At 35.4% G+C, this 17,779-nt stretch overlaps 1 protein-coding gene across 2 annotated transcripts in view; it reads right to left on the bottom strand.

The window, feature by feature from the left end:
• The window catches only part of Noc3 (Nucleolar complex protein 3), a 68,636-nt gene that overhangs the window by 31,578 nt on the left and 19,279 nt on the right, over nt 1–17,779 (bottom strand). The window contains exons 3-8 of one of the 2 annotated variants that reach the window (XM_081763666.1): nt 16,932–17,107; nt 15,615–15,817; nt 14,336–14,492; nt 10,899–11,032; nt 8,526–8,726; nt 5,081–5,269 (exon numbers count right to left, since the gene is read on the bottom strand). In XM_081763666.1, coding sequence (XP_081619792.1) covers nt 5,081–5,269; nt 8,526–8,726; nt 10,899–11,032; nt 14,336–14,492; nt 15,615–15,817; nt 16,932–17,107 — 1,060 coding nt within the window. Of the gene's footprint in view, nt 1–5,080; nt 5,270–8,525; nt 8,727–10,898; nt 11,033–14,335; nt 14,493–15,614; nt 15,821–16,931; nt 17,108–17,779 lie in introns of both variants that reach the window. The other variant, XM_081763663.1, reaches the window with a different exon arrangement.

Genomic DNA, 17,779 nt, shown 5'->3' with positions numbered 1-17,779 from the left:
CATCTATAATTGATTTTGATAGTTAACACTTGTAAACACAGAGATCGCAATTGTTGTGCTTTCATAAAATTATTTTTAACTCTGATCGGTATTATAATTAAAAGTCAAGATCATTATTACGTGAACCACTTTCAAACAACGCCGACCTTTTCGTTTTTCGATCTTTCGTTTACATTGTTATTTTGAATAAAACCGGAAATATTCCAAAATAAGTTGAAGTAAGGTTTAGCTGTGACTAACATTATTGTAGTCTGAAATAATTTTGATGAGATTGCAACAGAACGGCTCAGTTGCTCTACGTCGTCTGCACGAGCGATCTGCAGCAGCACAAAGAAGGTTGAGATGGTAATCTTTTCGTTTGGAAACACGTGAAGTGGCTTCAGTACAGTAAAGAAAAGCCTGGTATGATATTTTATAAAACATCACTGGATGAAGAGGAGCCATTCAGAACTATCCGTTTTAAAAGAAGAGGGAAGAATGCTGAATGTTTGAATCCACAATTAAGGTACAAAGAACCTAATCTGATTTCTGATAAGAAGAAAACTGATCTTCCAGATCTCCTTCAATTCATCTCACCTGTTTTTCACCTCTTCTATGAGAGTTCGGAAACGTCCCATGACGTCGTGTATGTATACCAGACCATACTGATTGTGAAGAATATGAGGAAGAAGATGCAACAAACAAAACAAATAAGAAAGGGACCAGCAGAAAAAAATAATTTTGTTAGAGTTAAGACTATAGCTAGCAACAGGGCAAAGGGGAGAAAGAATTGGAAGTGACTGAAACCTAGAAACTTTGCGATCAAGAGTGTATGTTGTTCATTTGTTTGTGACTAGAAAGACTGTTTTGTCTAACTTACGAAGAATTCGGTCTTATTTCCATGTTATTTTCTGCTCAAAATGCAATAAAGTGAAAACATAATTTATTTTGCAAATTATTCTATCTGCACTCCAACTTGAAATGTGTAATGTGTGTGTAAACAGTCTTAAGTGCATTATTGTTTAGTGTAACTTTTTTTTTTTTTTTTAAATCTATTTATTCATAACAACATTGGTTGCATATTAGTCCTTTGTCATTAGTTTGAAACTTACTTACATGCTACTTTTATTGGTTAATAAATAATTTTGGCTTATTGTGCACGTAAATATTTTTCTGACAATATCGTTTTCGGGTGTCAGCACTAAATCTTTAAATCCATTTTTCTCCAAATCAAGTTTTCGGACTTAACACACTGTACGCAGCAAACACAGATACATACATGCTGTTAACTGTTTCCACATTTTTTATATAGGAGAGAAATCTAGGGCAATTCGGATCCAAAATTTTCTGGTCATCCTTAAAATAGTAGCATTCAATTCTAGATTTCTAAACCACAAAATTAATCAATGTCCACTCGCTCAAGAGTAATTTCATTCACCTTTGCAGTCGGTAAGATGCGGTGGTATGCCATACCGCCTCTGGTGTTTCAGTGATGAAGGCATACCGCCTCTGGTTTTTCAATGATCAAGACATACCGTCACTGGAAAGACCTTTAATAAATCCATTTTTACACACAGTAATTGACGAAAAGCTTAGCTCGTGGAAAGATTTTATTTCTTATGTAGAAATAATTGCTAAGTTGACAACACTGACATTTTTATCTTTTTCCTACCTTTGTTTTTAAAAATGAGATGTCTTCAAATAAGTTCATCTTGTTTATGTTTGAATTACTATATTGAATTGTTTCTTATGTATGTGTGTGTCTTCGTGCCTTAATGCATATAAATGTTTTGAGCATGTGCGGATTTAAGGATTCTCGGCTGTGGTGGCAGATCTTCCAGGGGTTTGGAATACCTCTCAGTTGAGTGGGGATCCCTGAGTTTCCCCGCAGAAAATTGTTAATACAAAAACGTGATATTTGAGGGTTTTCGTGTATAATCCTCTATAATTAGTTTTTTTTTTTTTTTTTTTTTTTTTAACAGAAAATTGTTGACAGGGAATCAAAGTCTCTTCATGTCCGTCTCCGTAACTACGGAGAAGCTCTCCAATGATTTTTAGTCATTATATAAATGGAAACGCGATCTTTTAGGCAATATACCCTCACTGTATTTCAATATTTAGATAACCGGTATGTCGAGTCAAAATCGTAATAAAACATACCGCCTCTGCTTTTTTTTTTTTTTTCACTTCGAACACTAACTTGAGGTTGAGTACGGTTTGGAAAAGGAATTGCTCATCCTAGATACTTACGGGAAAAATATATTTTGTTAATAAGGCGAAAACAATTATCGCTATTTTAAAAGATACATCTTAGTTGAGCGTACCAACATGACACTGAAAGGTAATATACCATTGCAACCTGTAATGTGCTTCAATTTCAACACGCCCATTTGTATTAGTTACTAAATAGAAATAATGAAAACAATCACATGCGCTAATAAAAGATACAGACCAATACGAGTAACTTTATAAGGAGTTTTCGGAAAACTTGGCCCAAAGAAAGCTCACGTCCAGAAGCAAACTACCCGTTGTAGACTTTTCATAAGAAGTAACTTACATCATTTGTTAGGGTTATTAACGAAATATATACTTATAAAATATCAACAAAATGCTTCAGTCGTTTTCGAGAACTTCGTCTGGAAAAAAATTCATCCACGAATAAACTAACGGAACATTCATTTATGAAATATGAACAAAATTGCCTGAGTCGTTTTCACGAAAATCGTCGAAAAAAACAAACAAAAAACACCATTGTTGTTTATATCTTATTTGATATTGTTTATTAGGTTGTTACCTGAGATTTTCTTTTTTTTCTTTCTTTCTTTTTTTCGGTCAAGTCATGAGATTACGTGAAATTAAGAGACGGTGAAGGGACCAAAGATTGGGTGATATTTGGATCCAAAGAGGTTTGTAGTAAGTGTCCGTTTTTGATCCACTTGATATATAAGAAAAATAATACTTTTCCTTGATCAAATATGACGCCCTTTTAGTAGTAGTATGTTGATTGATTGATTGATTGAAGTTTAATGGGGGACGTCAACATCGAGGCTATTTGTCTCCGTCACAAACATGGGTGCCTTAATAAAATTTAAAAACCAACATATAAAAATACAACAAAAATTATTGCTGCAAAAGAGAAGTAAAAATCTAAAAGAGGAGATAAAATAATGATATGAGAATACCAAATATATAACAATAACAATAGTAAAAAAAAAACAATAAAAGCATCAAAATCAACATTTGAGGCGAACCTTTCCACGTGGGCCAATTACCGTCCACTCAGTATCCATTCGGTCGTCTTCCATCTCAAAGAAACTGCAAGTGACTTACGAACAAGTGGACATTTGGTTCTTTTCGGGGAAAGGACCGCATCATTGAGTTGGCGTATATACTGGCTAAGTTACAGACCGGCCATATAAGGTGAGTGGCGATGAGCTGGAGTTCACCGAAGACCAACACTAAGAAAAAACACGTGGGGTTTTGGGAGGTTCACTAGTCGATGCAACTGGGGTCGGAATTTCTGGACTACTGTTGGAACAAGATCTGTTTTGGTGGAAACGTCGGATGTCTAGGTTGCCACAAATTTACAAGAAGTAGCTGCAACAGTAGCAAAGGACACAGAAAGCAAGGAAGGAACGCTTACTTTTAAACGACACTTAGCATCGTCAGCAGAGATCTTTTCAATAACCATTAGCTCTCGGATATATTTCTTACGTTGAAAGGCTGGGCAGTCTCGAGATCAAGTAAAATGCTTGCCCTTGCAATTAACACAAAATAGCTTGATCGCTGTACAGGGTCCCGCACCATGATTACCCTGGCCACAAGTAGCACAAAGAACAGAACTCGCCTTACACGGCGTGATGGTATGCCCGAAGTGTTGACATTTGAAACAGCGCAGGGAACTGGGAATATAGGGGAGCGCCTTAAGTCGATAATAACCAACTCTCATGTAGTCCGGAAGTGTAGGCAAACTGAAAGTAAGAATCAGTGACTGAGCAGTAATGAGTTCACTTGCTTTCTTACTTTTGATACGAGCTACCTCTACAACATGTTGATCAGCCAGCTCTGATTTAATCTCCTTCTCGAGGACGTTTAGGAGATCCCAACATGGTATTACACCACTAGAGACGTCCAGTAAACGATGGGATTCTACCGACACGTTCCCCTGCGTCTTTATCTTTAATTACATGATCGGATTACAAGCATTACGATACTTGTCTTTTCTCCGCTATCGAAGACTTGAGATTTTGTCTCGCTCTAGTTTGGTTTGGGCTTCTTACGAGTGAGCCCGGACCCGATTTTATTGTTTTAGTACCCATGAAATGTTGATATTAAATATACACTGATAAACAGAAAATGCGTGTGAACGTCGCAACTTCACACTGAGGCGTTTGCGAGGAGAACTCACGCTACTCCCCTCGCTATCCCATAAGCATAACCTCACTGTAGGATCAGCGTGGGGCCGCCATGGTCAAGGGGAATGGGTATTTAAGAAAACCATTCCCATCGACAAAAACGTATGGCACCGGAAAAGCAAAAATTGGAACTAAACGGAACAAAACTGTCAAACCAAAAGAATAAACCTTTACCAGCACAAAACAAAAGACGTGGATCTTTTATCTTTTTGTACTTTTATTTTTTTACTTTTTTTAAGTTTTAATATATATATATATATATATATATATATATATATATATATATATATATATATATTTAAGGATATTTTTTGTGATTTTAAAGACTTGGACACCGAAGAACACAAATACTGAACGCCGAAATGGGTGCACGTCAACTCCAGATGGAGGAAGAAGTAGACAGACCACCCATTTGCCAATATTCTTACCAACCACCAGCGAGTCCAGTAGTGGTATTCGTGGCTGAGAGGGCATGCAAGAATATACGGATGAAGGGTGATATATAAATGAAAAATTAAGCCGCCCTCTCAACTCCACCCCCTCTCCGACGATGACGGTCCGTTACATGGAGGGATTGAAGTAGTATATTTTTGACGCCTCTTTAGAAGTAGCATGTCTTTACTCTACACCAAGAAGAAACAACAAAGAAAATCAAATGTAAAGTTATATGATTACACTATATTTACCTTTCTTTCCCTTCGAGACATATGAATAATTTTCTCTCTGCGAGTCATAAATTTCTTCTTTTTAATCTCATCTTCCTTTTCTTTGTCCAAATTAACGTCTTTAATTCTTAGAGCTAATAGCACGTCAAGAATTTCTCTATGGACATTGTTGGATCTCTTTTTCACTATTTGATTTATCTTCTTCACAACCTACAACAAATAAGACCAGAACATTATTAACATATTTTTAAAAAGAAAATTTACTATAAGAAACGTTGCCAAAAATTCGAAAGATTTGATTGTTTGCGTGTAGGTGAATGATTGAAGATTGTAAAATACACTGATCAATTGTTACGCATATTTCTGTCCTGTAAAACTGTTACGCATAAATTTCTACTTGTGTTTTCTTCATACAGGTAAATCACGTAGATAATTACGTTTCTTTTTACGGAATAGAAGTTTGTCATTCTTTGCTATCTTCTTTTGAAGAACACAGATAAGTAGTCATTTCAGAAGACATACAACAAGTTGGTTAAGGTTTAATACTCGTACTGAGCATTCACGAACATACAACAAGGAGGAAAAGTTCTTGCTGTCAAGAATGCAGTAGAAAGTCCCAAATCAACGTAAAGAGGCTGAGTAAAATACCTAGACTTCGTCAATTTTGAAAATTTCTGTAATTAATTAAAATACTCCCCCTCCCTCACACACACATATACACAATCTCCAATTGCGCGTTCCACATACACACCAATAAGGAAAATACCCGTAACACCAAACTGATCTTTGAAAGTTTCTCAAGAATTTTGAGAACAGACAATAGTTGGAAGTTTAAAGAACTTAACGGAAGATGAGAAAGATGAAACTCAAAACACAAAGCAACAGTTCATAGTGAGAAGCTGCAAAGGCGAATCACTTTCTATTAGATCTAAAACTTAGATTAGTGGAGAATGTCAACTTTCAAGTTTTCTGACGCGTTTGTTCATAATGGCCTTGCTGATAAAGTTCTCTTCAAGAAGAGACGAACCTCACAACACGCATCTACTGAACACAGTCTAAAGTACGTCTACAGAAATCACACCACCATTATCTGCTTCTTCTATCAGTACAACATACCTGCAACGCTCCAAGACGAAGCAGGAATTTCTAAAAGCATCAGTGTAGTTATTGATCGTATATATTCAAGAACCTTATAAACTGCGATTCATAGTGTTTCCTAAAGTCAGTCACTGCATGGAAAGCAGTTTCATGACCAGCACGAGACCACTGCAACAGTGACTTAGGATTTTCTCAAGATAAAGAAAACTGTGTCCAAGATTGTCAATATTGTTTAAGTCGGAGCAGCAATACATGAAATATGTAACAAAATCGGTGCAAATTATGTTGAAAAATGTACATGAAATAAGCTTTCTGGTTCGGAAGTCAAACCATTGATTTTTCTTTTAATTCTTCAAAATTTTGGACTTTGCTCATACAACCTTCACGATATGAAATATACTTTGAGTTTGAGCTCTCTTTCTAAATTCGATAATTAACACTAACTACTCATTATTTTGTAACAGAAATAAATGACCATCCTTGACTTGAAGATAACAGCCTATCTGAAGCACAGAAATTAACTCAATACAGAATTTCGCAATAGTCGAATATTTACCACATTTGTCTACAATGTAAGTGGTCTAAGATCAATTCTCGGGGTCCAGTAGCTTACAAGACAAAAACGAGAATACTGAAGAAAAAGTGCATCGTGTAATTATGTCACTGAGTCCACGAAACAAGAATTAGAATATGAATTATGTTATTTATCGACTAAACTAATTAATTTTGGGAGCATTCAATAATAGTTAAATTTTGAGACAGGCTGTATCCGTCAACGCCTTCAGCGGCAGCAACATCGCTCAAATTGACAGAGTCACTAATTTATACAAACTTGCAGGCTTACACTATTATAATTTATATTATTATTAATAAATAATAAACAAGTTTGCCTCGATCTCCTGGGTGTTCAGTAAATGTGTCGTCAGTCAAAAAATGTTAGGAACCACTATAATATACAACCTTTCCAAATCTTTACTTCAAAGTTAAACTTCAACCAATTTTCACGTTATTTTGAAATAGTCTTAGGTATGCACATAAAAAAATAACAATTATGTATTGTTACACTTGGTTTATGAATTTACTGCTGTAAGTCCAATTTCGGTACGTACTCCTTCGTTTATGTAACTTCTTTCGTTTTAATCCAGGGTCGCAAAAACAAGTCGGGACCAACTTCAATATATAGCAATATAAGTAACATCGTCTAGAAGATAGGGTCACGGAAGGAAGTACAGTAAAACCTGTCAACTTGGCCACCTCTCTAAGACGGCCACCTGCTCATCTTGGCCTGGTTCGTCTTCAACGTGCATTTTTCCATAAGATATTCGTTACTTATCACTCTGTAAGTTGGCCATCTGTTTATCTTGGAAGTTGGCCGCATTGAAGAAATGTTTACCATATGATGATGATAAATTTACCTGTGTATCTTGACAACGCAAAGTATCGTTTTGTTATTTTCCTTAACTCTTTCGTATTCCCATATGGGAGCCAGATGTTCTGTTTTTGTAACTGGAGACAAAGAAGCATAGATTCCCACGGTTTGTTCTTGGCGGTCAAGACCCAGAACACTACACTGAGAAAGGGGTGGTTAACGAAGATGTGAATAAGAAAATGCACGTACAGAAATTCAGGAAATGGTTGTACGTATTTGTTCACCCTGTCTGTTTTGGTAAAACCATTAACTATATCGGCTCCTTTCGTCAGTGAGTAGTTTCAGTAATTCCGGAAAATTCTCAAGGTTAAAGCTAACCACCTCAACTGTGAACTATAGGCACCTGATGTCTTGTCGAAAGGTAGTGGAAGTTTGGAGATATGAATTCCCTTAAGATTTTCTCAAAGCATCTTTTGCTCCGAGGGAAATACTTGTAGGTCATTAACAAGAAGTAAACGATACTATACAAGAATTACAAAATTAGAATGTGCATATGTGCCAAAAAGAATAGAAGAAATACGTCTAGAATGAACCATAATAAAATACGTAATTTTTCTCTAGCACTGTACAGTATATTGTTACGATTACTCTATATACTCTATATATTACTTAAAAGCAGCTGCTGTGCCATTGCTTATTAAAATTTTACAATCAAGTAATACTAGAAATCCTACCCTAAAAATACATCAATCACATTTTCTTTAAGTTGGCCATTTTTCAATGGAGCCGATGGTAGCCAACTTAGACAGATTTCCCTATAATAATGGCGCTTTACATCGACGTACTGTCCACGAATCACTCAGCTGAACGTATGCTATCTAGCAGATCACAATTCGTCACAGGATGTTGAAGTTTGTTATTATCATAATGTTTAATTTTTGCTGCCTTTTCCAAGCAAGAAAAATAATACAACATAACAAAGCGACTATATAAACTTACCTCTAACGTAATTTCACCACGTTTATCATCTTTGAATAAGTTCTTGAAAGCTGACATACATATTTTCCTAATTTCTGGATCTTTGTTATTAAGAAATGGAGTCAACAGTTGAACAATATTTCGGGAAAAATTAAAATACGGATTCGCAACTAACAGATCACACAGAGTGCGTACTGCCAATTCTCCCAACTTTTTTTCTTGCTGAAATAAAAAAATAAACATAAATTCTAGACGAACAAAAATACATTCAAAAGTAAAAAAGAATTACTTTTATCATGAAAGAATAAAAAATAATTTGTTTTTTGCAAACACGAAGAATAGGCCGAAATGATATAAAGCACACTCTTAAGGTAATGCAAAGAACAATCATACCCGGATAAAACTGGCACGAGGTGGGATTCGCTGATGGGCTTTCCTTCTGTGGAAACAGACCTTTGGGTTCCTTAACCCATAAAGGTAATATTCTGCAACCCACTAGATGATACGACTTGACGTCATCCAAACTTAAGGCAATTATTCAACAGATGATAAGTAGATATTATATAGTTAGAAATCAATCGACATAAAGAAGAAAATTGTGTTCGAGTAAATCTGTATTTCCAAATCACTAAGAATTTTTAATTTCTAAACATTATAATCGTTCTACATTTTGGATTAGTTATTTCCAAACATGCCATTTGGTTTCTTTCTCTCCAGGACGTAACGCAGAATGGAACTATACAGCCAAACTCAACACTGACGTCTAAATGACTTGGCTTTTGATAAAAATTGAATATCAACCGTTCTACGGTTATTCATGTCCTTATCTCAATTATGCAATTTTGTGAAATGGACCAATTAGATCTGATTATCATTCGAATTTACATATGCTGAGTAAATCTGAAACGATTCTTCTTGCAGAATATGTCTGATTTTAGTTGTCACGAGATTATATTTGAATTGTGTTTTACCTTAATATAAAAGACAGGTAATTTAGTGCAATATAATTTACATTAATTACAAAATTAAAACATAAGCTTCATTAAGTTGTAGGTGAAATAAGATTTTCATATTACGGAAAAAAAAAAAGATAGGTGAAACAAGATTTTCACATTAGGGGGGGAAAAAAAAGATAGAACACTAGTATCACCTAACTTAAGACGCGAAGCCAGTTCATATCTTTTGGAAATCTGAACTACAAACTACTAGTTAAAGTGAAAACACAGAATTGTAAGAATTCTTCAGTTACCTAATAACTAAAAGAAAATAGTTCCTCTCATAGATCATGGATGTGGCGCTCATTTTAAATACACATAGTCACAGGTTCAAACTCTGTTGGAAACATAACGCCTCGGATAATAGCCCGAGATCGGATCCAACTTCAACATAAGTCCCTACCGTTATCATCTCGAAGTTCGTAGAAACGTAAACAAAAACACAAGAACACATCTTTATGTTCTAATATCAAAATTAGATATCTAAGTTAGCTCAACAGTTCTGACCGTATATAAATTGGTCAATACGTTCGCTAATCGTCAACTAACAAGGCTAGTAAATAAAATTTAAAATTTCTCTTTACATCAATTACACTACAACAGGGTTTCCCAAACTGGGGGGTCGCGAGTGTTTCATGGTATCGCGAAGATAAGCGGAAGAGATAAATATAGTTAGAGTCTAATACCGGAAAATATTTTTAAATATTTTGAAAAAAATGAAATCTAAGTTTTACGTCCCACGGTTATGCCGATTAGGCTAAAGAAAACTGTGATGATTAAATATTTTGAATTTTGTTCTGATAGGTATATTTTTTATTTTTATACATGCTGTTAAGAGCAATACAAATAGGTCCACTTAAACATTTTCAACAAGTGCAGAGTTGTTTAAAAATCAAACCAGAAATTATAAGGGGGTCGCTGGCAAGAGGATGTGATAAAAAATGGGGGTCGTGACAGGAATTAGGGTGAGAACCACTGCACTACAAAATAATATAGTTCTAATATATAGTTACTGTTTTTCTTGACCACTTACACAGCCATGATTTCATTTACATCAAATTTTGATTTCTGAATAATCAATCTTTCGGTTGTCCTTTAGTGCCTTGTTCACGAAAAAAAAAAAAAATACAAGTTAAAGAAATGAAGACATCTAGGAAGTATAAAAAGGCCTACTTATCGGCATGGAAAAGTGCAAACACAATATCAGTGAATAGGAACCTCTCCAATTCATTCTAAAATTTGAGGTATATGAAATGATTGGTAATATTCCTGAGCGTGACTGCATACCGTCCAAAGCGTGAACTAGAATTATATTCTTGACTTGTTAGAGCATTTACTAAAGAAATATGTGCACAAGATAATACTACTAACAGTAAAAATAATATAAAACGAAAAATACCTGAGATATTTCCCTATTATCACTTTTTTTCCTCTGAACAACAGATACCATTGATTCCAGTTTTTGAAGATAATTTTTGTAGTGCCTTAAAATACTCTTTTCAAATTCCTGAAGCTTTTTCGTTTCCTTTTTCACTGAAAAGAGGCGAAACAAGTGGTGATGTCATAAAATTAGAAAACAAATGAACATTCAGCTAAGGTACTGATTTATTTTATTTTATTTATTTATTATTTTATTTTATTTTATTTATTTATTTATTTATTTTTTTTTGTATATGAAAACCAAATACCATTTTATCAGTTACTCCCTCAAACGAAAGACTGATTTAAAAGTAACTTTCAATTCAGTATCCTTTTTCTCCAAGCATATGATTTTTAGAGCATTTATTTCTATTATTACTTTTAGATAAACAAAATTGAAAAGAAATTTCAGACTAAACTGTAACCGTAAATTATATATCGTGTCCGGATGAAATGACTCCCTCTCCTTTCTTGTAGTCATCTGTTCTTTTCGAAGTAAAAAAAAGTCAACTTTCTAGAAAATTAATATTTTATTTCAGTTTGAATTAATATTCAGTTAAATGAAACTCCGAACAAAGCACTACATTTGAATAATAGTTGAACTAAACTTGTTACAGATTAAGAATATACTTACTGAATTATAATGCTTTGTTAAGAGTTTTATTTAAGTAAACTTATTAGAAATGCGAGAAAAGTTCTTCGAGTTACTCAAACTCAAGATCATATATGAGGGCTGCTGGAAAAGTTTCTACAAACTTCTAACAGTGGTGCTAGTGTTCCGCTATTATAAAATTCGGAAGAATAAACATTTCTTGTTTAAATTATCTTTGATTGATTATTTAACTCTATTCATTCATTTCTCACATAGTTTGAAGAAGCAGTTTACTGAGAGAACTGGAAATTTCTCGTGAACACTTTCAGGTAATGATTTTAAAATTATTTTAAATGTATCTACGTAGTTTGAACCAAAACAATGTATCGAACGACTGTTTGGCTTTTACGGATAAAGCACTATTCAATAGGACAGTGTACAATTGCTTTTTCGAATTCCAGAGTGGTCACACTTTTATCAGTGATGAATTTCATTAAGGTTGCTCATGCACATCTATTGGTGCCAGTAATGTTGATGCTATTCGTGAAATGATTGAGGGAGATCGGCATGTGACATATCGTGAGTTTCAGGCATCTCTGGACATTGACATGAGAGTAATATATGATTGTGCACGGTCACCTGAACTGACGGAAACTTTCAAACAGTTAAATTCCATAAAACTTGACAGAAGCCCAAAAACAGGTTCGTGTCAACTGATGTAGAGAATTGCTCAAAAAATTCAACCGAGGAAAGTCAAATTCTGTGTACTACAGAGGTTGTTCAGACTACGTTGGACCGATTTCGTTTCTTTCCCCTCCCGGGCAGAATGGACTCACCCGACCTGGCTCGTGGCGTCCTGCAGTGTTGTGCAGTGGCTTCCTGGGAAAGGAGTTCTTTTTCCGAGCGGACGACAATAACTCACAAAACAGGACCATTGATGTGAGTGTTGTGTTAAATTTGGTTCTAAGTGTGTGGGTTTCCGCTCTGTGACCAAAATGCAGCCCAAACTAAGCCGGGTTTAGGAAGGCTATGTTACGGCTCTTTATGACGCCCAGTTTAGTGTTTCTGTCATTAGAAAACAGTGCAAGAAGAATGCTTGCAACATCAGTTTAAGTGGTATAAAAAATGTTATTAAAAAGTACAAGGGCAACGAAGCTCCACCATTTGGATCACCAACGAAGTTGCCTAGTAAGCGGGAATGCACCAAGGCCACCTCCACCATGCAGAGGAAACTTCGCAAAATGGCAATGCAAGAAAATCCGCCAACACAAAGGTAAATGGATAATCGTTTTGATGTGTCTTTGGGACTGTGAGCCAGACGTTACACTATCAATTCAAGCTGGAAAAAGTCACGAAATCTCGCGGCCATCTTCTCACGGATGCCCACCAAAAAGAACGAAAGTGTAACGCCCGGAAGCTGTACGAACGGCATCTGGCAAAACAAAGGTGGATGTACTGTACGTCGTAACGCTCGATGAAGCATGGATTTACCTTTCCGACTGCGGCAAACCGAGAGCCATCATGTACCGAGAGAAAGGCGCCAAGAACTTCAGAAGGTGGGTCCGTGTCTGTAAAGAACCCTTCTCAAAAGGGTTCATGGTCGTTACTGGCTACTGTTACCGAGGTAAACTGAAGATTCGTAGGGTGGCGAAGAACTGCAAAATAAATTCTCAGTATTTTCAGGATCAGATCATGCGGCCGATCTACGAGCATGAGATTCCAACAATGTAAGGAAATGACGCCAATCTGGTGCGCATTCACATGGACAAGGCCTCATCACATACCTCACGATCGTCCCTCGCATTCTACAGGGAGATGGAGGAGGCAAGTGGTATACAGGTAATATCTTTCAATGAGGTACCTGTTAAATCTCCAGATGCAAGTCCTATGGACTAATGTGGATTTGGATTGCTGAAGCAGGCTTTAGGAAAACGGCGTGTGACAACTGTGGAAGGACTTTGGAAAGCTGTGCAAAGGGAATGAAACAAGATTTCCCTCTCAGTTCTTCAGAGAAGTCTATTACAGTGGAAATCACGCTGTCGGGCTATTGTTAGGATCCAAGGGAAACACATCGAGCACTTACAGACCTGGCGCCATGGATTCTTCTAAATTTTTAGATAAGTCGAAATTGGCCAAATGTAGACTGAACAACCTCTGTACATCGTTACAAGAGACGAAACTTGTCATATTCATAACTGGAAACTTTCCATTCATTGAAAACTGGACATATTTATACAAATGTAAACAACAATCCACTATTTAGGTGTCAAAGTAAGCTAAAACCAACGGAAGTTGTTTATTCGAGGAGTGATGCCAAGTAAATGATAGCTTGTTACTTCGGTTATACCGGACATGGACAACCATAGGTTCAGAAGGTCGAAGGACTAGAAATGCTGACCGGTGTACAACAATTTGTATGCCAGAGGTCATCAATGAATTGCGTAAAACAAACCCAAATCGTCGCATCGCTCTTCACCATCACAATGCCGGCTTCCATCTTTTTTGTCCAGTAAAAATGTCGAACAAATGACTCATTGTTCGTATTCACTTGACTTAAAACCTAATAACTACTTTTTCCTCACATATGAAAAATAAGATCGTGATGAGCAATTTGTGTAGACTGAAGCAGCTGCTGACGCATTCCAAGCAGCAGTTTCTGAGGTACTTCTTCAAACTGCTGTGAATAGGTTTAAATAAACAAAATCAAAGATAATTTAAACATACAAAGGTCTAGTTTTCCTAATTTTATAATAGCGGAACACTAAGCAAAAAATAAGTTACAATGAAGAACAAAACAAGTAAAGCAAGTTACAACACTAACTTACATTTTACTCCTGGATTTTCTGGGTGTTTTATCTGGTAATTGGGAAGAATATCCTTGAATATTTCCAGTATAGATACTGTTGCAAGTTTTCGTACTGTAATTTTTATTTCAGGATTGCTTTCCTCCATCAGTTCCAATAACGACGTAAAGTTCTTACTCTGCAAAGTAAACGAAAATCAATAAATCGTACAAAATAGTGCAGGTTATCAGCCATTACCTCTCTCTGTTTCCTCCTTCTTTCGTTTGTATAGTAACTAAATAATCTATTGGCGAACGATATATTTATAAGCTTATTTTATTAGTATAAAATGAAATGAATCTTTCAGTTTAACGACCCACAATCATGCAGGTTAGGCTACAGAAGACGATGATTAAAGCAAGTGAACGATGGTAGAAGAATGGGTAGAATGAGAAAGTGGGAGGAAAAGGAAGTACAGACCCGAGTAAACCCACAGACATCATGATGTTCACCACAAACTTATTTGGCCGGGGATCGAATCAGGGACCCCATGCACCAGAGGTACGTGCTTTAGTTTATTTTATTAGTGTTTTGTGTGTTTGTATAACTTACAAAATAAAGAAGCGTAGATACAGTAAGTGTACTCAAACGCGAGTTTTCAATGCATAATGCCCTAGATACTTTGTGTGATGTACGCAGTTAGCCGTCACGGTACCCATTGAAAAAGATAAAACCTTGTTACTTTGTCCTTTCACGGGGCAAAAACTTGTCTTACATGGAAAATATGCTAGTTAACTGTCATGCACTCATAATACAGGCAAATGTCCTATCTTTCCATGTGTGGAAGCACAAAAGGCCAGTTGTATTCACATGATATGTTACTTCCAAACATTTTTCCGAGAAAATCTACAGTCGAAAAATAAAATAAGGGAATACTCTCGTTATTTTACACATTGAAAGTTTAGTATTCAACCTTGATGTGCTTAGGTGTATTCTTTACGAATATGTCTATTTGCATATACCAATATGAGATCTGGGTTCACTTCTCAGAGCTTCTATTGTATTCCCCCTTAAACTGTGTATCCTATATAGCCTAAATACTGCAAAGGGATGTGAAACATCTTACTTTTTCCGTTTCATTAAAAGTTAGACAGAAAGTTTTTTTTTTCTTTTTTTCTACACAGAAAAATTTGTATGAAAAACTATAGTGAAAGTGTTAGAATGGCTTATTTGACATTGCCGACTGTCGATTACAAAGATAATGTCTACTGTTGAAAACAGTCTTGAACTACAAGTATATTACAAAACTATTTCATATTACCTTTTCTTCTGGATTTTCAACGATACTGCTGGCCAGATTTCCTATCTGAAACTTCTTCTGACGCAAAATTTCTTCACGGCAAGCAAACAATTCTGCCATGCTCACAGGTTTCTTTTCAATTTCACCTCCTGTATCCACAATACTATCATTTTCACTGTCATTTTCCTCTAGTTCTTGCTTATTTTTCTCTTCATTATCGCTTTCTTCTGAAAAAAAAAAAAGTTAATAAATATATTAAAGAAAGACATGTTTAATTTGAAAATTTCATATCAAAAATTAGAAATAATGTGCGACAAGTAAACAAAAGATTTTTCAGATCTTCACTGATAATACTACTTATGCACCTCCAACTAGTAACCTGTTCTCCTTCTTTTCAATCCGACTTATATAGTGACACAATTTCCTCCGTTTCCATCAATGCCTTCAAATCTTTCTCTCAATTTTTCTGACATCCTGTTAATTTTCGGTTCAGGAGCATAACATCTGTAAAACGAATAATTTAACTCGTCTAACTTCTGAAATACAATGTTCCCTATCTAGAGGATTCTTGATATTTCTTTTAAATAGATACGTTGGTCACTGTCCTGTCGAACGTCTCTTTTAATTACATTTCTGTAAATTTCTCCTATTCTAATTTTAATCCTTTTTTTTTTTTTTTTTTTATCTTCACTCCTTTAATTCCATCCTAACCATCTTTAACACAACTATCAAAACATTGCAGCTCTTTTTTGTATTAAATATATAACCCAGAGTATTTATTAGTAGTTATGAACTTACTTACGTCCTATCATCATTATTACTATTATTATTTTTAAAAATAGGTCTTCATATAAAGAAAGCATCTACCTACATGCTACCAGTTAAAATCGAAGTTGAAGACATTGAAAAAGACGTCAAAGAACAGAACAGCGAAATGAAATGGAAAAAAATATTTGCTCCCTGGACACAAGTTTAGGACGTTTTATCTTTAAATTACATTCACTCTAATCAACTCTCATATATTCATATAACTGGATCTAGTGGCAGCTCCTGAGGGAAGTCATATCGGTAAAAATTAAGCTTTTATCGATACAGCTAAACATTTATGCAAACAAGAATTAGAACATTCGGTAAGTTTCCTTCCCGTAGCTTGTAGCGATAGCAGTTTAATTTTTACCAATCTGACTTCTTTCAGGTGCTGCCACTGATTGGATCTTACACCTCTCTCCTTAGTTTTGAGTGACAAACTGTATATTTTATTTCATTTACAGAACTTTCGGAAGAATTTTTTTCTTTCTTTTGAACAAGCCTGTACGTTAAATAAAATACAAATTTTACCTTTTTCCGCTTGTTCCATTTCCCTTTCAATTATGCCATGTTTAGTCTTAATAGGCAACAAAAGCTTCACTTTCTTATTCGCTTCTCCAAGACCACTCTCTTCGTACTTCTTCTCTACAGAATTCTCCATTTGATCGAATTTTCGTTTTCTTACATTCTCTCCTCGATCTTCTCGTCTTAAAAATAATGAAATAATTAAAAGCAACTCATTCTACCAACAAATGAGCAGACGTACTGAAAAATACAAATTAACAGTGTATTTTTCACTGTTGATACAGTGGTTACTGCAAAATACCGATAACGTATTTTGCAGTAACAACTGTACGATGTAAACGGAATAAAATAATAATGGCTGAACATAAAAAGAATTGCACTATGAAAAAGAATTCACATTATTATTTTACACAAAATATACTACAATCCTTTTACATGATATACAGAGTGAAAAAACGCACGACTGAACCTACAAAAGAACCCAGGTGCCGACACGTTAACCAGTTCGCTCCCTGAACAGCAATACATTCTATCGCCTTGAAGTCGGTGCTCTGCCACACAAGACCTCATGGACTCTACCACATCTCCTGTTGTTCTTTGACAGCCCAGTATGTATATTACACAACATTTCATACGATTGAATTGCATATTATGTATGATAAATAAAGGAAATAGTCTACTTTATATCACCAAAATTCTGTTCTGTAATGTAGACACAGTGTCCAAGCACATCAAGAGTTGTAGTGCAGTCCATGTGGTCTGAATGGTTGAGCACCAACTTCAAAGGTGACGGAATGGCTGTTCACTGAGCGAACTGGATAGCATACTGATTAACGCATACACACGGTAAGCCG

This window comes from Thermobia domestica, chromosome 1 (assembly GCF_964235325.1).
Source record: "Thermobia domestica chromosome 1, izTheDome1.hap1.1, whole genome shotgun sequence".
NCBI lineage: Eukaryota > Metazoa > Arthropoda > Insecta > Zygentoma > Lepismatidae > Thermobia > Thermobia domestica.
The sequence above is the reverse complement of the archived record's forward strand: the minus strand, read 5'-3'. Positions and strand labels throughout refer to the sequence as shown.